Source organism: Colias croceus, chromosome 10 (assembly GCF_905220415.1).
Source record: "Colias croceus chromosome 10, ilColCroc2.1".
Classification (NCBI taxonomy): domain Eukaryota; kingdom Metazoa; phylum Arthropoda; class Insecta; order Lepidoptera; family Pieridae; genus Colias; species Colias croceus.
The window spans coordinates 521,438-544,632 of NC_059546.1; the positions used below are offsets into that span (position 1 = coordinate 521,438).

At 35.7% G+C, this 23,195-nt stretch overlaps 1 protein-coding gene across 1 annotated transcript in view; it reads right to left on the bottom strand.

The window, feature by feature from the left end:
* LOC123695233 (mothers against decapentaplegic homolog 6) overlaps positions 1-23,195 on the bottom strand; it is a 33,934-nt gene that overhangs the window by 3,297 nt on the left and 7,442 nt on the right. The window contains exons 2-4 of the mRNA XM_045641018.1: positions 12,135-12,188; positions 3,724-3,804; positions 1,266-1,453 (exon numbers count right to left, since the gene is read on the bottom strand). Coding sequence (XP_045496974.1) covers positions 1,266-1,453; positions 3,724-3,804; positions 12,135-12,188 — 323 coding nt within the window. The remainder of the gene's footprint in view (positions 1-1,265; positions 1,454-3,723; positions 3,805-12,134; positions 12,189-23,195) is intronic.

The window sequence follows — 23,195 nt, forward strand, 5'->3', positions numbered from 1 at the left end:
CGTTCAATCCACATCGTTACGATAAACAACGTCATTATAAACGTAGCGAGTGCATCTATTATCTAATGCTCATTTGGCAGACTGATAATACTTTCATAATTGTGATATAGGTTCTGTTTGTTTGCAGTTAGAATGAAAATACTGCCTATAAAAAAGACAATGCAGGCTTTAACTCAAAACTTTTACCTACTCATAGAACTTTAAAAAATACTATTTACAAGTGCAAGCTACCGCTGCTTCGGAATGTCAAGTTAAAAGTCAAATTTTGAGAAATAAATAATTCTTTGAAGAACAAAAGAAAACACTAAAAGGGGTGACAGACGTACGAGTAAGTACGCCAACTTGTGGCTCGACGACCTTTTTCGCTCGTGTGTCACCCCAAGTACGCGTACTTTAAAACCGTCGAGTAAGTTCGTTGACGATCCAACATGTTTAAGGGCTGATAGACGTACGAACTTTAAAGTCGCGGTTTTAAAGTTCGCGTACTTACTCGTACGTCTGTCACCCCTTTTTGAAATTTTACTCGAAGCCCGCCTTGGCTCGCACGTCTGTCACCGCCGCGAGCCGAGTAAGTACGCGAACTTTAAAACCGCGACTTTAAAGTTCGTACGTCTATCAGCCCTTTAACGCAGTTCTAAATATCATCATCATGAGTAAGATACATCACGAGATTGACAAATTTTAAATTCTCCATTCATCACACGTTTATTAGTCATGATGATCAATTATATCTTCATCATCATCAATTTGTTTTCTCAAGAAATTTCTATAGTAAATAGTCACATCTTTATGAATCTTTATGAAAAAGTATCTTTTCAAATTTTACACAGCGCGAGCCGCGAGCGCCATCTAGTAATAATGTTACCAATTATAAATAACTATTAAATAATTCTTGTAGTAATAAGCAATATGGTATTCAATTATTTCGATAAATATTTAAAGAGAGACTGCACATGTCACACCGCACGTACACATAACCAAAAATGTCAGTGCGAATTTTACCGCCTAAGTATGACTAGCAAACAATACTACATATTAAAATTGCTACGTTTTTGATGCCTTTGTGATTAAGATAGGTTAGACAGGAAGAACTTTTTTAAGCTGTTGCTAAATTATGATCATATGTCTGTGTGAATATTTATTTGTATAAGCCACTGTTCCGTTTGATCAGTAGGTATTGCTGCCGGAGACCCTTATCCTAAGTTATCTTGGGGCCGCCGGAGACCCTTAGTCACCCGAAAACCAAATAAACATCAGATCCTCACCTGTTCAACCTGCGGTTCACACTTATCGAGCGCATCTAGACACAGCCCATATCTCCCGGAGCCGCACGCGCCGCCGCCGCCACCGAACACGTCCACAGCTCGGACCCGCACGCTGAACTGGCGGCCGACCCGCTGCTGTAGCTCCCAGTACGCCAGACGACACCATTCTGACTCCCAGCTTTGGCGTTCTGGAAGGTTTGGGAAGATCGTGAATGGTATGGCATTTATAAGGCAGAATTGGAGCTGTTTGTCGTACGCGTTATTAAGAAGCAATAAATTCTCCAAGGTTATCATTTGCACATGTTTACAATCCTTAATGTCAATTTATTCACTTATTCCACAGCTTATTCAGAGCTTCGAAAATTTTGGTAGGTAATTTACCGGTGCTAAATTTTAAAACTACTTATGTTATGACAATTTAAAAGTCCTTCTAGAAGAAGTCTTATTAGAATTATGAAATGTTTGTTTGTAGAAAATATAATAACTTTAACTTTAGCCTCATCATCCTTATTCTGTAATTTCAGTCATCCAGTCATTAACCTTTACTATAGAACATACATAGATAGTGCCATCTTTCGATCCTCATTAATTCCCTAAAATAAAAACGGATGTGAACTCTTGAAGCACTCAACGTTTGACACAATGTTTGTTGAAATTACATCATAATTTTCAGACACTTGGCTCCGAAGTGACGAGCTGTCATAACGTTATGATGTCACCATACTAATTAAATAACGGTATATCTAGGTACTGGGTGTGATTAGAACTAACTTTAGTTAATCCTACGATTTAAGCCTGCATTATAAACAGTATTAGGTGGTATTAGATAGTAAAAATAATAAGAAAAGGGGAATTTAGTAAACCATTGTTTCGTATGATTGTTAAGATTGGGTACCTAGTTATTAGTGATCTTTGGCATCTAACTCAAACTCATTAATCCTGCACATAACATGTTATTTTCATAAGAAATGAATCAGCAAATTATACACCTAAGTAGGTACTACATCTTTTAAATAGTTATCTGCGAATGCAAAATTAAAAAAAAGAATTGAATGTAAGTACCTAAAATAAATAGGATGGCAAGAAAAAGATATTGCAAATGGGTTCTAGAAAGTACCATCAGGTGTCTTACAAATCCCATGAAAATGGTAGGTAATGTGGGTTGGCGCCGGGCAGACGGCCCGTCGATCGATACTCAAGGTTACCGCCACCAGCCTCGTGGGTTACCTGCTATTTTTATCTAGACTAGACCGAATCTGGTCTGACATGAATTTTTGAAAATGCGAATCCAGAACCTCTCTGTCTCTTTAGAATCATCACGATTTTTATAGAATCGTGAACATGAAACTGTCAACTTTTTAATAAACATTATACATGGACCTATAAAGACCAATAGCTCTGTAAAACTTTTCAATTAAAATCATTTAATTCTGCTGTACGAAAGAAACAGGGAACCAATACTCGACGACGATCTATATTCTATAAGTACTTCCACACCAAAACTATAATTGCGAAACTACTCGTAAGTTCGTATGTAACTTTTCACCTAAACCTAAATGGATCTACATATTATCTAATTATATGGGTCTAAAAATAACATAATATAAGCTACTGTTTATCGGAAAAACGTAATGGGATAGAAATTTGGGAAAGGAAGAACGAACCAAACGAAAACCTAAGCCTGCATAGCAGGGGCGTAGCTACCGCCGTATCTGCCGTATCAATTATACGGGGCCCCCGCGCCAAGGGGGCCCCCAACGTGCGCTTTTGTGAGAAATCTTTACCCTTCCTAAGGGCCCCCAAACAAATTTTTATACGGGGCCCCGCCAAGGCACGCTACGCTTCTGCTGCATAGCAGAACAGACCACATCACAAAATAGACCTGCCTGAGTCCAAACAATGTCACCATTGCATTAACATAGGAGAAAACATCAAGCCTTGAGAGGTTCATCGACCGAGCAATTGTGGCTAATTGAACAACCTTCTCATCGGCCTCATTGTAACATAATACAGTACGTAATATAGTCTGTGGATCAAAATATCCAGCTATTTATGATTGGACCTATTTAAATCATTTACGGCTGGTCGTACATTGTAGTGCATTTTATCGAAACAGCTGATCGGTTAGCAATCGATCTTTCTGGATCGTAAATACGAATTGGTTTACTCAAGCTATTCCTAATATTGTTACGTTGTAACGTTTGAATATTTTCATAAATGTAACTAGTAAATCTTGTCTCTTTTAAATTAAACCTCTTTTCTGTACATGTACCTAAAATGGTAACAGTATAACGCAACGATTCAAAAGCACTGCTGAAAACCTAGCTTGCTGAATAAATGTTTGAGTTTGACTGCAGTTTATCGAAAGACTAGGTATACGAGAAACACTATGATGAAATGAAATGTAATCCTAGACATAACCTATAATATTATTGATATTATTGAAATAGACGCTTACCTTCACCATCAGTGGCGAGGGATCCCGTCCCCAGCCGCTCATGGTCTGTCCTCCTCGCGTCCTGTGTGTTTTCACCTTTCTCTGGAAAGATAAAATATTCTTCGTTAATTATGGATCAATATGATAGTCATATTTTGTGTGTGTGTAATGTATTGTGTCCTTACTTGTACTTCTCTCTGTGGTACACAATAAAGTATTTTTGTTTGTTTGTTTGTTTGTGTTTGATCGTTCAGATCCTCGAAAGTACTAGTCATTTATATCAAGGGATTTAAACACCTAACTATTGTTTAATTTTTTATACAGGTTTCAATATCTTCCTACATCCAGTATTTCTAAATGACTCAAGAGTCATATAGGAAGTCATATTTGGATTACTCTTATACACTTGTTTCTTTCTGGTATATTTTCAATGGACAAAACGAACGATTTTTCATAATCATATCAATTGAGTCGATACATATCAAACTCCGGTAAGTCCACTCCCCGCCAAAATTGAGATAACAATGGCGCCAATTTTGAATTGTAAAACTAAACCAGTCCGTACTTTTCAAAGTTAGGTAAGTCAATCGTATCTATATTAAAATAAGGTCTAAAGTAAATGTTTTTTTTCAAACTCCGGTATGTCCATCGACAGTGGTTTATCAAACTCAGGTAAGTCCATTTCGACCAATCATAGCGCAGTATGGCACTAAAATGGCTGCCATTTCTCTCAATTTTGTTGAAGCTAACACGTGTGACCAATGCTTATAAATCGTTTTAATTGATAAATGATGGAAGAAAACAGTTTTACTATAAAGGTGGTGGTTCTAGACAAAGCAAGGAAAAAAACAATATCAAAAGCTAAAACAGACAAGGCTCCGAAAACAGCTAAAAGATAAATGAAACTAGACGCACAGCACACGCACAGTAGTTATTCCCAGCCATAAAGCCCAGGGCCGTACTGAGATTTTTCAACCGTTTTGATTTATTGAGCCCTCTCTTTGACCAGCAGTGGGATGATAAAGGTTAATAATAATAATAATTTGTATCTTTTAATTTACATATTTTATTTTAATGTCCAATACTTACAACGCGCCGAACTATCTACCTATTTCCACCACCTCAATACGTCCCAAAACTAAGTTCTATCAAAGTCCTGTAAGTCCATTAGAGATTTTTCAAATTCCTGTAAGTCCAAGACGATGTTTTTCAAAACCCGGTAAGTCTTGCTGGTACATATCAAACGCCTGTATGTCCAGATTTAAATCTAATTTTGTGGCATAATCATCAAGTAATACGTTTCTTTTTCTTCGTAAAAATAATTCTAATGTATTATATTATATCCGTCATAAATTATAAAGGTCCAAACATATTGTTTTTTTAAGTTATTAAAAATACCTCGATTCCCACATTTCTGTTAGAATGGACTTACCGGAGTTTGATATGTATCGACTCAATTAATAAATCCAAGTGCCAACCAGCGCCATCTATCGTTCCTAACTTATCTAACGTTCCCTAACAGCAGACAGATGCCGCCACGCGTTAGATAATAATAAATACCTATAAGCACGGTCAAAATGACATCAAAAAAATCGGTGATAAAGCTCCTCGGAACAAGTTAATCGAGTTCTCGATGACATCACACTCTGGACACCTGCGCTGCGCCTGCGCACGGTTTTGGTGCCGAAATTTTCTATGATTTTACTTCGATATTTTGATGGCGAGAAAATATCATGCATAGAGGTTATGTGTAAACAAGATTGGGAAAATTATTGAAATTGTAAAGGGTATTCCTCCATAAACAAATTTTATTTGCATAAATAGGTAGGTAAATACTAAATAATGTATAAAATATTAAAGTGTTGAATCCTAAAGATAACACAAATTAAGCAATAACGTTGTTTCCATTTGCTTTTATGGCCATACACTATTATGCTAAAATAAGATCAATTAATTTAAAAAAGGAATTATAATGCACCCATATAATCTATTAACACAAAATAATACAGTTCTGAACAAGCGTATAAGTAAGTACTTATCTACTATAAGATGCTATATGTGTAGAAAAAATAACATAAGAATTCTATTAAAAGTCGGTTTAATATACTTACTTAACTTATCATTTTACTCAAGAACGGCTTTACTTAATCTGGCTTACAAGGACGAATAGCAGAAAAACTATCGTCTAATAAACACCTAAAATAAATGAAAAACAACTACATTTTGAACATTACCAGCATTACTATAATAAAACAGAATTGGTATTTGTACCAACATATTATGTGTACTTATAAAGTGGGTATGTATTAGCATATTGAAGATCATATCAAGGCTAGCCGACAGTCATATATGGATAGATTACAAGCTATATACCGAGTATATTAAATATTTATACAAAAAAAACTACGAAGCAAAAACTCGTCACAGCATGAGTCAGTTGCGAGCACGTTTCATTAATATTCGGTAGTTGTTACAAAAACTATACTGCTGTTTTGTTTCTCCTAACTAATGGAGCGGCTTCGTTCGGTAGTTGAGTTTTGCGCGATTAGCACCTACATAATTATTTTTCTACACTAATATTAAAAAGAGGAAAAGGAACTTTGTTTGTTTGTTTGTAATGAATAGGCTCATAAACTACTGGACCGATTTTAAAAATTCGTTCACCATTCGAAAGCTACATTATCCACGAGTAATATAGGATAGATTTTATCCCGGAAATTCCACGGGAACGGGAACTATGCGAGTTTTTCTTTGAAACCGCGGGCGGAGCCGCCGGCGGAAAGCTAGTAGAAAATAAAAGTTGGCAGGATAATTAAATAACGGATATTAAAGCATTTGGTTTTCTGGTAAGTACATCTAGTTCGGACATCCAATTGATTTTAATTTTTAAGATTAATATGAGCGACAGCTATCATAAGGTGTGTCTTCCTTAATATAAGTACTTTATTTTCCAGTTGTTACTGTGGTAATTGGGAATCAATACCCTATTCTTAGACTATTGAATCAATGTAGATATATAAATCTTTCACTGATCATGTTACGATTCCTATTTCGCTTATTATGTCTATTTCCTACATTCACTTTCAAATATTTACGAAAAACAATACCGCTAACTCCCATAAATATATTTTATTATAAATCAACGGATGGCTGCAAAATTGTTTGATTTCATATCGTCAACAATAGACGCACGTGTAAGTGCAGTAAAATGTTTGAAAACTATTTCCTCTCGCCGATATTATTATAACGTGTTGAGAAATTTTCATATAATTCAATGGTTTTCACAGAAGAATGTGCAATTTCCTGTGCAATAAATTTTGTGTTTAATAAGAATAGCAACACAAATCTTGTGAGCCAAATCTACATTTCACTTTGTCGCTCCTACCTTACGAAATAAGTTTTACATCTTGCATACTTTTGCATTGCCTATTTCTGATCTTTAGGGCGTTAGTACACCGACGCATTCGCGTGCGGTAGCGAATCTCTGCGAAACTACTGCGTAGCGAAATATCTGCGGAACCTTAGTATACAGCAATGTTTTCGCAACTTTTTCGCAATGCGTCTGTGTAATGGCCATTTCGCAGTTCCTTGCAAAACAATACTGACAAGGACGCAACTATTTCATCTATCTATGTGCGACATATCATATGCGAAAACCTGCCATACTACTGACAGATTTTCGTTGTTTCGCTGCGGCTCGCGAATGCGTCGGTGTACTAACGGCGTTAGGGGTTGGGGTTTTGAATAAAAGCTTTGCCCATTTGAGTTTAAATTTTTTACTGTCTCTATGCCAAACTTCAAATCACGTCAGCGACTCAAGTCTTAAAATTTTGTCATAACATTAAGTTATTTAAATTCATCAAACATCCATAAACGTAACCAAATTTCATATTAAATGATATAACCACCTTCATTTGTTCAATTAATCACTCAAATATACGCAACCTAATAAGTACACGCTACATAGAGAGGTAAGACCAGAGGGCAGAGACAGTACAAGCATAGTGCTTACCGAATTCCAAAGTACTCTCGCGCCGTTCACACGACTCCAAAGAAATATTTGAAAGCGCAATGACACCGGCTCTTTACAAGCCACGGGAGGCCTACTATGTTTATTCAAAAGATATTACAATCAGCATTAAATATTCATTTACTGTGAACACACTTTTTGAAGTTTGGAATAAAATTTACATGCGTTTTGTGGTTTGCTGCTATGTTTTTGAGCTACTCTTTCAGAGATATTTGAATCTCAATGATGATACCCACTACAGGAGATGTAAAACCTGATTCTAATGATATGTTCCCGAGAACTTAAGCATGTAATGACAACATGTGACGGACATGTTTATACCTTTATAGTTTATAGCATTTGTTGACGCATGGACTTATTCGCACATAAAAATGTAACGCATCGCGAATGCTGCGAACGTAAAGAATTAAGCATATAAAATATCGTGAAGTATAAACAGACGCCAATCCGACACCGTGGCTTGTTTACAAACCGACTGCATTCACTGAATCGTCAGTTACAAATCCAAATAAACATTTATAAGCAGCCATGACTAAAATAACCGAGGAATAGCCCTTGCGATCCCGACCACAAGGATTCTTCAGATGACTTACATTTTTTGTAAACATTCCGTATACATAAAGTTAATTATTACTTATTATTGTGATTTATGACAAAATATATGCTAACGTTTGTATTTCCGATTTCGAAAGAAAATATAAGGTAGACTTTAAAATAATTGTACGCTCTGATATGGCATATCACGTATGAAAAATGATTTGTAAAAATACTTTGTAACATGTTAATGATTTTTATCAGCTTTGTGCAATTTACTGCATTAGCCACGCGACCGACGGTAGCAGTCATAAAATAACAAAATCATTAGTCATTAAAATGGGTGTTGCGACAAAAAAGTAAGTTCTACAATAATAGTACAGCCATAAATCTTATTATGACGTATTGGAGGACACACCTCTGCATTGGACATGACAATTAACTACGTGTTAAACATGCCACCTTCAAACGATCCACAATATAAAACATTAGACCGTAGACTGGTGTTTTATCAAGTCAAATTATAATTTTAAATTGCAGATTCACAAATAAACTCGAAGTGGGCTATCGTAAAATAAAGTTAATGCTTGTAATGAAACTAAAAAGACTTGAACAAATAAATTACCGTCCAACGAAAACCGTGTCCATTGTCCGACGAGTCGCGTATTTATTTAGACGACTTTATATAATTGACGAGGCGCCGAGCGAGTTACATAAAGTTTTGATAAAGGTATGAAGTAAACAAGTTCACGTTAAATGCGCTCAGCAATTAAGTGGAAAGCACTCGATAGGGCATTTGACGCATAAAAGGGTAGCGAGAAGGCAGCAGGCAGTAGGCGGCTAACGAGAGCAGGCGAAGACAAACACTGACCAGTTATATTTGTGTCAGCCGAGCGGCGCCGGCGCCACGATAACGTGACGATAACGTTAATGGATACCGTCGTTATCGCCCGCCCGATACCCGCGAGGGACCGAATCACTTAGAGCGAGAAACATTTTTAAAAGGTCCTCTTAACCTTAACAGTTAGGGTTCAAACTCCGCTATCTCGCTCGTTTGTCAGTCGCCGGGTAAATGGAGTGAATGGATTCGGGGAAGCACGAGCACACCGTAATGGACCCGATCGGAATGTCAATGTCACCCGTATCGGAAAAAGGAGATCCGACCCGCGGCCGGCCATTCAGGACCCCGCGGTACTCGCTTCTATCGCTCACGAATAATATTAAGATATCACCGGATCAATTAATTTCCCACGTCAGTTTTTCACATGCTTTTAGCCCCGACGATATATTCGGTGTACATGCGAACGCACAAAAAAAGCGATCGCGGAATGAATTACTGTAATTATAAGAAATGTAACAGCAAATAACGAAAATGAAGCGGTCCCCACACGAAGAGCATTTACACAATTTATGTTACTCATTAACAAGTATTACCAGTGTCGCCGCATATTAATTGCGAATTACACTGATAAGGGTTATTTATAAGGGTTGATAAATGCGCAGACAAGCGTCAAATTAACTAAACGAAGGGGAGGAATTTGTCTGGAGCCTCGGGAAACCCTATGATGAATGCTGGAAGGGAATCCCGCGATAGCTCGCAACTCGCTAGCCTGCAGGAACATTGATTGTGGAAATGCCGGGAAATCCTGTGACGCGGGATCAGCAATGGCGTCTGATTGTTTTTTAAACGTCTGGTATGACAAATAGTTCAAATTTTGCATACTTCTTGAAAGCAGTAGGTAAATATTGCAATAGATCTAAAATTATTACATAAAATCAGTCAGCCTAGTCCAAACCATTCACTATAATATGGTCTGTAACCATAATTCGTAACTGGAAATCAAACAGGACGAGTTTGTACAAGCAGTTTTGGGACCATTAAACCCAAAATGAGTAAAACAACACACTGGTATGTCCGGTCATAACATCGTATCGAAATTCTCGATTGGCCACAGCAGGCTATTCTTATATCGCAAGACAAAAGATAGTATACATTAGTTTTTGTATAGATACACAATAATTCCATATTAACACGTCAATACATGTCAAATTTAATACTTAATTGGCTTTTAATAATCGTCGAAAGGGCTCGTACAAAAATACGAAAGGGCTTATTGAAAACAAATATCTTCCCGGCAGGGATGCGTACAAAGGGAAGAAAAAAGCCAGTGATGTTTGCCGTAAGCATTAATAATGTAGTTTAAAGATGGCGACCGCCGTTGGAATGCGCACAGGCCGAGGGACCAGCTCCATAGGGTTGCGCAAGAGTCGACTAATCGTATCGACTCTACATACCGCAATTTATTAATGTTGGAAAATTAATCAGATACCTTGCTTAACTGTATAGTTGATAGAACAATTTAAATATTTAACCATTAATGCTTCGTATTCATGTGTTAATTTTTGATTATTGAGTAGTTATAATTTAATCGTGTCGATATATCAAAGTTTAGGTGATAGGATAATAAATTTTCATTTTTTAGATTTATCAATTCAATAAAATCTTTTGAATAGAGATTTATTATTTATAAAGGGAAATTGTATTCCGTTTATAGCTAGAATAGCGTGGTTAAAGAACGAAAGACCAGTACTTGTGTTCAATTAGGTACTAGCGAAAAATTAAAAAGATTTTCTACATATAGTTATTTTAATTTAATGAGTATTTCCAATATGTATAGTTTCTACACAATTGTGTTATGAACATATAAATAACCAATTATCGAAGCAAATCAATACACTGAATCTATCAAAGCAGTGCATATTAACTCGTGTCGATTCTATCATTAACATAACAAAACAGCCGACGTTTTGCATACCGAGAACCGCAAGTACATTAGATAAATAGTGCTGTTTGTGATCTTGTATCGACACATTACAAATCTATTTACAATCCATGTAGGTATATAGAATTCTAGTGTCACAGTGTTTGCAACCAAATTCCTCTGAAACAGCTAAAGCGATTTTTATGCTTCTTTTATGGACTCGGTAGGAATAAGAAGAGATTATAATTTATAAACTATATTTACGTAAGAAAGGTGCTCTGGCAGTACGAAGTTTACGGTCTCAGCTAGTAAATAAATAATTTTCGCATATCGAGTACTGCCAGAACGATGCACGGCCAATTCAACGATAACGCTATTTATGAACAAAACTCTGTTATCATAAGTCTGTTTTTAATGCGCAAAGATAATTCCCACTTTATCGTATTACAGTTATTCTCGTATTAGATTTGATGACATTGTACTCGCGCGTTATCATACAACTTAAGATATATTTTTTTAATTATGCGTATATCGTAAAACTTTGAACTTACACATTACAGATAATATGAAAAAAATCATAACTTATTATTGTAAAAATAATAAAATTAAAATCATCGATAAGGTGCAGTACATCACTAGTGATCCCGAATTTCCAGGAAGCGGCGCGGGCGCCGGTCCTCGGCCGGATTCCTCGATCTACCGCGCTTTTGAGATCTATGATCTACAGTGAACACTGAACAGACGCTTTGAGCTCATCATGTATCTACACTTCTTAGAAATATCGCTTCTGTGTCCGAATTTTTTAAGTGTTATTATTCTTATTGGTTTTAGGAAATGATTTAGAATTTCCTGGAGTATTAGGAAACTACCTAACAATTCTATTGGTCATCGTTATGAATTCGGAGATCGTTTAAAAGGTGTCCAGACGAAGTATGAATATCAAAATTTGTGTATCAATTTGAAAGTAACAAACAGATACTGTTCACATCACCAGAAGTATGTATCTACACCTAACTTACATAAGACTTTAAATTTTAAGGACCTATCAACTATTTTGTACAAATAAAATTATATACATAATTGTACATATTTAAATGTAAACTCACCTTTACTCTTTACTTCTTCCATTGCGATTCGACTGTACGGTGGTGGGGGAGTCTCTGGAAAGAAGAAAAATTAATTTAATACACAATTTAAATATACTTTCATAATATAAACCTAATCTTTATGTGATAGTTTCGACTCTTTATTTAAAACTATTTATAACGAATGAACTTGCATTTTTATCTTTGAAAAGCACAATAAAATAAAACAATAGAAATGTTGCATGTTATTTTGAAGTGAAAAAAAATTATCAAATCTATTTCATTTACAATTTTTTCACCCTATTTTTTCCTGGTCGGTTACGGTAACTCGACGCCTCAAGGGAAAGCAATATTTGAACAAACAAGCCGACCAGGTAGCCTACACTATGCACTCCAATTATGTCTGCTTCGATCCCACGACCCTGTATTTTAGGCCCACAAAGACACTGTCGTTTGATTTTCAAATAACCCATTTTATGTGTCATTAAAAATGCGTTAGATTTGTCAAATTACAGCCGTCTAGAGGAAATAGTGTAAGGGTCAGGTAGAAACGGTCCTATCAAATTTTCGATACAATTATCCATAATAATCGTACACCACCGAAATATAAAACAAGGAAATAATTTAGGTTGATAATGCGCATTTTACAACCGACCAAAATGTCAGTTTATTAAATCGAAAATATCAAAAACACGTTCCGAGATAATGCGATGTAAAATGTGGTTAAAATGCCTCGAAAGATTTACAGTGGTCACAATATAGATTTATATCAACATATCGACTGATGTAAATGAGTCATTAAATATAATCGGCACGCGCGATTGGCTATTCCAAAATTTCGGGCGCCATTCAAATTTTTGAATTCAGAATGCGTGTCGTGCAATCGTCATTTGCGATTCGGCGCCGTCGGCGGCGGACGTGTGAAGTCTGAATACGATTTAATAAACGAATTTCAATAATGCATAACGATACTTTAGGACGTGTGGCCGACGTACGGTTCTGAGAAATTTTTAACGGCGCATACACAAGACGTTTCTAAACAATTGGCTTATGCACCTGCATATTGAGTCGTTCGTCGGATCGAATTATGACATGAAAATAACAATAAAATCTGTGGCTGTCTTGGATTTTTATTAGCTGATGAGCGCCGCGAGTCGAGCGATAGTATCGTATTTCTAGCGAATCGAAATCTCATTCCGCGGAAGCACACTTCGCATACAAAGCTCGTGTTTGTTGCGCTTGATATTCAAACAACTAGAACATTCGTTTGTCCTGCTGTAGTAATCACAATACTTAAATAAATTCAAGGAAAATCAAGTACCTACACATTCTTCGGGCCTAAGAAATTGACTGAGATGGCATTGAGCGTTGTTTGCAAAACCTGGAGGTAATAAAAACTTCAGCTCACAAAGCGTTTCAGCACATAACATCACTTAAACGATAATCCTTGACAATAATTAGCTCAAACCTTTGTCGAGAAGAAGTGTCACTCAACGCAGGAACAATTAAATGAAATTTAAATGTTGAGAATTTTCGCATGAGTCAGCCGTACATACCAAGACACAGAAAAAGTAAAAGCAAATGACCCTAAACGGCCGCACTATAAATAATATTCAGTGTTGACATTTTATGTCTGTCTGTCTAAGTTAACCGAAGTCGTGCAAAATAAACAGCAATTTTGTCGCGAAAATGGCGATTATGGACGTCTTGGTGTGCACGACTAATGCTGTACTGTTGTGGTTTTTGAGATTTTGGCTCTTATTCACAGGCGTTGAAGACTTGAAGTAACTAAGTTGTAGATTGTTTGAACTTTAGTTGGATTGTTTTAAAATGTTTAAGGACACCTATGTTTCTAATCTAAAACATATTTTAGATACACGCGATATCTTTAATCAACTTTCGCAATCTAACTGTTAGACGTTTGCAGAGTACCTACATATTTTGACGAGAACTATTTCTCTCCAATTATTTTACATTACCAGTAACTGTAAAATATGATTTATAAACGATAGATCCACATAACTTTTTAATTCATATAAACATACGGTGTGTAACGTGGCGTGACCGCGTGCACTGTTGGCCCGTACAGATACGTCACAACCACCTTCAATTGAATGAACGAAAATACACTCTGTAAACTAGACAGCCACTAAAGTTCACAATTAATTGCACGCCTCGCACATTAGTCACAAATCAAAATGAAAAACAAAATAGCATCGTGTTACTATAGGACCAAAGTTAAAATTCGAATACATTGCCAGTAGAGATCGCATTTCAATTAATGAAATCATCTGCCAATGGATATTGAACCGTGTAATTGATGAATAAAGTATTGATTCGATTGCAGTGAATGGAATGTCATTTACAACACTAGTAAATAAGTATATGGACAGTAATGCAGTGTTAAGTTTTGTTTTGATACGAATCGACAAAAATCTAGATAGAACTAGTAAGAATCGTCAAAGATATAATATTGACGCCTCGTGTCAACCTCATACAGTTTAACATTTTTCAACATGTGACTCTCATTAAATTTATTTAAAAAATTTTTTAGTTAATTAATTATAATTTTTAGAACAAAACTTCCCGCTTTCTCCACAAAAGGAAGGAAGGAGGCGAATCTAGTTTACAATCAGTAGATTCTGTCTGTTTGTCCCTCGGTTTAGCAACCGGTCTATTAATTGCTCTATCAACGGAAGCCATAACATCTATATTTCGACATTGGTTAAGGGTTATCTGAAGTAGCAATAAAATCGAACTTAATTAACATTTCGCCGGTCCCCAGCATGTTTGGGAAGTAATAAAATCTCTTTGAAACCAACGCCGCCTAATTATTCGCACAAATAATTATAATGATTTTCTATAGCTGTAAAAACACTACAGGAACAGGAGTTCTTGTCAGTTTGTTCGATTTAAATTAACTTTGAATAATGTGCGTCTATAAAATCTATCATTTTAGTATGTTCCTTCATTAATCTCCCAAAATATCCAACGTGTCGCCTGAAAAATTTAAATATCCAACAGTTTCCCGGATCCACGATAACGAAACTAAACAAAACTGAGTCAAGATTAATAGTAAACATCCGCACGTTGCGCTATAAATAAGAAAAAAACAATAAACAAACAATAAATCCAATTTATACGCAATAAATTCGCTCAACCTACGACCGCGACGCGGACGCCAAGGAAGAATAGTTACGTCAAGGACATCGGAGCCGAATTAACTTTGAAGAGCTTCGCGGTATTTATGGCAGCTCAAGAGATCATACCTAGTTAAATATTTTGAAGTTAACGATGAATCACTGCAGCGGATTACACGATCAAAAGCAGGAAGGCTTTGCAATTACCTAGATTAGATATTTAGACAACGAGACCTCTCCTGATAAAATTACACTTGGCATTTCAGCAACAGCTATTAGTCATTAAGCTTACGATTGCATAACGCTGTATGCTGCAACATCGGTGTTTCGATTGTTTTCAAGGTGCTGTATAGTTTAGTTTTTAATTTTAAAAAGCACTATACGCACGGAGCCAGCGCACGCGTGCGAGTCGCCAGAAATAGTTTGCCCGAATTATAACATGTCGGTTGGCGCCGGCGCCGGCGCCGGCCGGCCGCGCGGGCCCACGCGCCTGCGCCGCACTCGCGCCGGACACATTTACTACCGACATCACCCCAATGTACTAACATTTACACAAATACTCCTGCGCCCGTCGATCCATCACTCATAATCACCGCTTAACTCGTTTCGATTCATTCAGCCGACTCCAACTTCCAGCGAAAGACCCGCGATTGTCGCGACGAAAAATAAATTTATCTTATTTGGCGATAAGCACGGGTAAACATACAAATATAATGACATGTTTTCGCGTGAATAGTTGTAACTCTCGAATCTCCCAACATTATATAAAAGCGACACAGATTTCCACCGAATAGATAAGAGACGCAGGATACGTTTTTACGATTTATCAACTTTAAAGATAAAAAACGAGAGTTCAAATAAGATTTAGATTGTTGCCATTAATTTTATTTCGAGATCGAAAACATCCGTTCCGTTTCCAATTTCTTCGGAGTGAACTCTCGGTCGGTTCGCTTGCGTTTCGGACGATGTTATCGCGGAATGGAGCTAGAATCATCAATTTAAATAATAATCTCGAATATAATAGGAAACAAACGGTTGCGGAATGTAGTTAGGCGCCAGAATTGACGTCACGCTCATAAATGCCAAGTTGAAGATGTGACGGGGAGGAGCGGTCGGATCGCACTCGGTATAGTCCGTACCGACACATACCTGTCCTAGCATTCCACTCAGCTCACCGGCCACCGCGCCATATCACTTGTATAATATAATGTAGGCGGAGATAAGGTCGCCGCTGGACACACCTCGCTCGTCCAGTGGTCACATTAATACGCAAAACACATGTTTAATTCAAGATAATCTATTGCTATTCAATCGAAGACAATACTAACAGTCCTGTGTCTTAGTGGAAGCCGTCAATGCGTAACGAGAATGCCTACTTTGGATAAATTAACATTCAATGAAAAATTAATGCTGGATCTAACAATAAAGTGCGGTATAAAGGAATTCATGTTCACATAAACGGTATACGAGTTATTTTAAATAAGACAAGCAAAACTAAACTATCAAACAGTCTAAACGATTCGCAGAATGAAATTAATAAATATGACACATTCTGCAGCAAGCGACAGCTTTCGCGGTGTATAAGGAACATCACGAAGAAAGTAGACAGCGTCAGTCAGTCAGCAGACAGTCCATGTTGATGCTGCAGACGCCGGAAGACGCCGTCACGTCCTCGGCATACCAAACGATACATTTTGAATAGTGACGATTGATATAACGTACGATAGAGGGAATTGAAAACGGAATGTAACAGAATAAATAGGTTAGATTTTGCAAAATTATTACGCTTACACTTATAATATTACTAGCTGCGCTCCGGGGTTTCACTCGCGTGGCTCAACTTCTGTTGGTCTTAGCGTGATGATAATATATAAGCTAATATATAGCCTATAGCCTTCCTCGATAATGGGCTATCCAAAACCGAAAGAATTTTTCAAATCGGACCAGTAGTCCTTGAGATGAGCGCGTTCAAACAAACAAACAAACTCTTCACCTTTATAATATTAGCTTGAATATTAGTATAGAATATAGATGAATTCAATTTCTACACAGTTCCTACAGATAAATTAAATTGAATGTCCCATGACATTTTACAGTGTGATTCACACTGAAATTGTATTTAGAAACAACTTCAGGACTTTTCCGACCAATGAATGTCCTTAGAAGTTAAAACCTTTTAAAATGCTTATGAATAGTCATTTTCGTATATAGATTACCATTGATTCGAAAAAAATAGATATTCGAAAAAGGAATATTTAATATCTTCTAGCATACCTTCAAATACGTAATTCAAATGGAAATTTTATAAGTTACTAATTATTTTATTACAGGAATTTGTCACAATGGAAGAAAACGTACAACAATAATAAATCCACGTGTTACAAATAAATGGCATTATGAAATGGATACAAATTCATATTTTATTCTAGCAACATTCCAAGCATAGTTGTCTATAGTAAAATTATACATTACATTTATTAGAACCAGTCATAACCATGGCTGCTCATTGCGATCATAATATGAATTTGCCAGTCACTTCAATCCAGGGCGTAAACTGTCTGGAAGAAAGAGGTCATAATACGGCTCCAGGTGGTTATAAAGAACCTTTGGGTTGGACTAAAGCAAAGGACAGAAAAGACAGAAAATTTTTGATGGAGTTGGTGTCATTATAACACCTATTTATTATTGTTTTATCGTAAAGATTACGCTAATATAAGCATGTTTTATAGGAACAACTTTTCTCTAAAATCAAAAATGGCCGAGATAATCGCCCTCAAAGGTTAGGTTTAGGTTAGGTTAGCCGTTAGGTTTCTTAAAAAAAAACTACACAGAAATAGGACGACGACGCGTAAAAAAAAATTTCACTTTGGATCAAAAATTTTCTAAGTCCTTACTTTGCGCCCTCTTTGCTTTAGGCGGACCCGAGATAGCGAATGACCCCTGTTATTATATTCTGCGACTCTATTATGCTGACAGTGAGCTGACACTCACCCTTTGGTGAAATATTTTTAAAATTATGTTTCCAAAGGTAATATAAATTTTAAAAAAATATTGTATGTTGCTTTTAGTTCCTGTCGTAATAAATAAGCCATATATTATCTGCTTTTTTTATTTTATTGTTTCTAATCTAGGTAACTAATTGACGAATGGCGCTTAATTTTCTCAAAGAAAACATTTTAAATTAATCATATTAAGGACAATATAACAGACGATAGTATCAATCAAAGTTAGTTTGTCTTAGAAAGGAAATAAGTCAGTTTTATTAGCGGCGTCTTAAAAGAATTCATTGGGCAAGGCTCTTTGGTAATGATATACAAATTAAGGTAATTAAATGTTTGGAGATAACATCGCGATTCGAATCTTGTGCCGCACACGGCTTGCACTTGTAAATACATACTAAATTAGTGAATATTTTGAGGTATATTACGATGAAGTATGTTTTTTAATTATATTAACAGACTTCAATTATAGGAGGAGGTTCTCAATTCGGCCGGTATATTTTTTTTCTAGTGTAGCAAAAACTGCTCAGAAAAATACGGAACGAAAAGTATTTGATTCTTTATCGATTTATTTTATGAATCCTCTTTTATGATAATTCTACAATATTCACGATATCTCGTTATGTCAATAATCAATTTAAAAAATATTTGCTCGACACTAGCAAACTCGTTGCCACAAAAAAAAATGGCTAAATGTCATCAGCCGAGACTAGTAGGTAATGTCGAGACGATAATGATTAAACTTTACAAAGATCAAATTAAACGAATATTAGCCTCGTGATTAGTGACGTATGTATAGCATATTTAAATGTTATTATGTAATAATTTGTACTCATAAAGACCTCAAGAGGCCTCCCGGATCGGAATACGTCTAATACCTAAGTTTGAGACAAGTTTTTTTATTTTATAATTCATAATATAAATACATAATTTATATGACCTAGCGTGAATAAATCGGAATCGAAATTGCTTTTTAAATATGATTCGATCTTTTTATTTGTTAATGTTTAACTAATTTGTTATGTATTCAATTTATTATATTATACATTTAATTTGATAAGTGTCGTCTTTTATAATAATAGGATTAAAAACAACTAGATTAATTTATAATATGTAGTTTTATTAGCATTGGTACCTTATGTCGTGAATTTAAAATAAGTTATCTATACTTAATATTATAAAGCTGAAGAGTTTGTTTGTTTGTACGCGCTAATCTCGGGAACTACTGGTCCGATTTGAAAAATTCTTTCGGTGTTAGATAGCCCATTTATCGAGGAAGGCTATATCATAACGCTAAGACCAGCAGGAGCGGAGCAATGCGGATGAAACCGCGGGGAACAGCTAGTACAAAATACAGTGGAAATTTCATTTTTTAACAATCTCTTCCAGTTAACTTTAAAATGTTTTTAAAATAAAACGTACCTAGTCCAGAAATAGTAGACTTGTGGTTGAATTGTTAAGGAAAAAAACAATATTCTTCGAATCGGTTAGAATCTGAATTCGCATAGTTGTGCCATAAAAGGTATCCATTCATGAAAATGTAAAGAGTTGGCGGAATGATTGAATAATTATTTAATTACTGGGAAATAATTGTCGGTTATCCTTTGAAACACCGATTAATGTGCAATAAGCAAGTTCATTTAAAAACTATTGTAAACTGTAGTTAAAATTATTTCAGTTTTATTGTTTAAATTTTCTAAGGATTTGTTAAGGTTTTTTTTTTTGTATTCATTAAGCTTGTATTGTAAGTAATGGGTTTTAAAATGTTTAAATTAATATATCAAATGCCAAGATGTTATTTGTTGAAGTTTTAAAGAATATTTACTATATTGTGTGTTCAACAAATTGTTTTTTTTTTAATAAATATAATCTTAAGGCATTGAAAATAAATGGTTTTGTTATATGTGTATTCAATAGATTGTGTATTCAATAGATATTTATGCGTGTATGACACGGAACTATTTGTAAATCACACACACTTGGCTTACAATACACTATAGAAATCAATTTAAATTCCTTCAATAATTTTAACACCTATTTGCAATAGAATTACTATGTCACACAAAGCCGTTGCAAGAAGCCTAGTTTATGTGTATTTAGAATAAGTAGTTGGAAAGAATACTTACAAACAAGATTATCGTTTTGTGGGAAATTTAGATATATTAAAATAAATACTTATTATAAGGGTAAATATATTTTAATATTTGATGTTAATTCTTGATATATAAAAATGAAACACGTTTTCCTTGGTCACGGCATCACGCGTGAACGGGTGGACCGATTTCGATAATTCTTTTTTATTATATTCCTTGAAGTACGAGGATGGTTCTTATGTAGAGAAAACGTAAATATGTACCACGGGCGAAGCCGGGGCGGACCGCTAGTTCTTGATAAAATAAGCCGAGAAAAAGATCGAAAAGAAATGATAGTAAACATTTTTTACTTATTGAAGTCATGCTTTTACTAAATAAGTATCTATTGATGTTAAACAAGTGTTGATAATTATTAAAAAAACAAAATACCCGACTGCACACTAAAAAAAGAGTAAAAATCCTATATTAATTACTCCCGTGATTGAAATGAATCTAATGATACCGCATACATATTTTTTTAAAGGGAAATTTAGAAAAAATATTATTATGTCTTTATCCCGTGGGACTTTTAGGATAAAATGTATCCTATGACACTCCCGTAATCAAGACAAATCTAACGATACCTCATACATCAAAATCCATCAAGCCGTTTAGGCTACAGGTGGTCACAAAGGAAAAGACATACATACATACTTACATACACTCGAAAAACATTACCCTCCTTCTTTGGCAGTCGGGTAAAAATAAACTTTCAAGCCTATCAACAATGAGATATGAAAAAAATATGAATGACAATCGTGAATCTAGCAAATCGTTAAACAAAGAAAAAAAAGTATGGCCGAACAAAACGAAAGATTGTGAAATTTTCACAGATAACGTCAGAACTAGTGAATGCACACGACTTTGCGTGATTATCTGTATCTACTAGTTATTGAAGTATTGGCGCCAAATAGTTGTGTAAACTGTCATTTGTTCTGTTTTGTTTGGTTGTGTTTATTAAAAGTTTCGAGTGAAGTAAATGTTAAAACTAAAAATATTTCGGAAGAAATAGAATAATTAGTAATTAATAAAGTTTTGGGCAATGTGTGCAGTCAATATTATGCTTATAATTAACAAAAAACTTACTCAAGTGGTAGTTGTAGAAAAGATGATTTTCACATTAGATTAAAATTAACTTTAACTGAGACGAATTTAAGTAAGTATTTCAATGTCATAAAGACACAGTACTGCCGAGTCTTCGATACGATTACGATATTAGAATAGAGGATCGATATTCGCGTTGATAAAGCGAATTTGACCAGTTTCCGATACCGGTTGTCACAGGTGCCGCTCAATGGACGAAATACACCTGAGATCATCGATAATTCCGATTTCTAGCCAAGAACGAGACGAAAGTTTGCTAATTTCGTAATTTATGGACCTCCTTAGCGCGTCACTTGATTAATTTATGGCTTTAGCTCTGTTTATCGGTTATTCTAATCTGCGGATCGTTTGACAATTACCGTATTGGAATTTGGAGCGCGAGCGTTGACTACCTCTGAGATCAAACCAATTGATGGACAATCGCGGGCGGAAGTTATCGAGCGTCCATTCTTCGAACACAATACAAAAAGACCATTCACAAATTCAACAAAGCGGCCCAAAAACGCGACAAAAAGTTGGACAAGTTGCGGTTACGCAGGCGGCAGTCGGCAGTTGGCGTACCTGCGCTGCGCCCCTCCCTCGCGGCGCCGGCGCCAGCCAGCCGCCGAGCAATTATGGCTAAATAAATATCGGCCATGCCATGCGATAGCAGATGGAGTCTGCCGCAGACATTGCATTCCGCTCGCCCGAGTACTCGTGGCTGTATGCCGCGTTTGACAGGTGATCCACGATATTTATTATCTGTCGCCCGTCTAGCGACAATGGTTTACCCGGCAAATGAATGTTTGACATTCCAGAGTTACGACTTCTAGTGTGTATTATTATGTTCACCTATTATTGCTAATTTTTTCTTAAAATTAAGTAATAAAAACCAGTGACTATTTGCAAAAATCAAATACCTACAAGGGGTGACAGACGTACGAGTAAGTACGCGAACTTGTGGCTCGACGACCTTTTTCGCTCGTGTGTCACCCCAAGTACGCGTACTTAAAAACCGTCGAGTAAGTTCGTTGACGATCCAACATGTTTGAAATTTTACTCGAAGCCCGCCTTGGCTCGCACGTCTGTCACCGCCGCGAGCCGAGTAAGTACGCGAACTTTAAAACCGCGACTTTAAAGTTCGTACGTCTATCAGCCCTTATAGACAGAATATTCTAAATATGAATGACTGTCGCTTACTTTTTTTTATTAAGGTTAAATAGATTTTATATTTGAAATTCGGCCAGAATTTATGTCATATTGTGGAAAACTAGGTACTGTTGAAACTTCAAAACTGTTGAAACTTCAAACATTTCAAAGAAATTTTGTTTGCCAACGAATCTAGAAGAGTAATTGGCGATAGTTGACGTTACATTCTATTACATACATTGAAACAAATGATATTTGTCTAGCCATCGTGTATAACAAGACTTAAACCGCAGTCTGCATGATTGTTAAGTGTGGTTAAGCCACGTAGGTACCTACTTACTATAAAAATGTGTATTTGAACATAAAACGTTGATTTTATACTTATTGCTTGTACATTTAATGTCTCATTTTCTGAATTTATGGGGTATTAATCAATATAAAAATATGAAACGTTATCTAAATAAATTGACACATTTTTCCAAAATATGTTTTTAGGTGTAGGTACCTAAATAATTCATTCGTTTCTTTGTTTAAATTTGAAACGAGAAAAATAAAGTTTTATTACCTACCTCGATAACA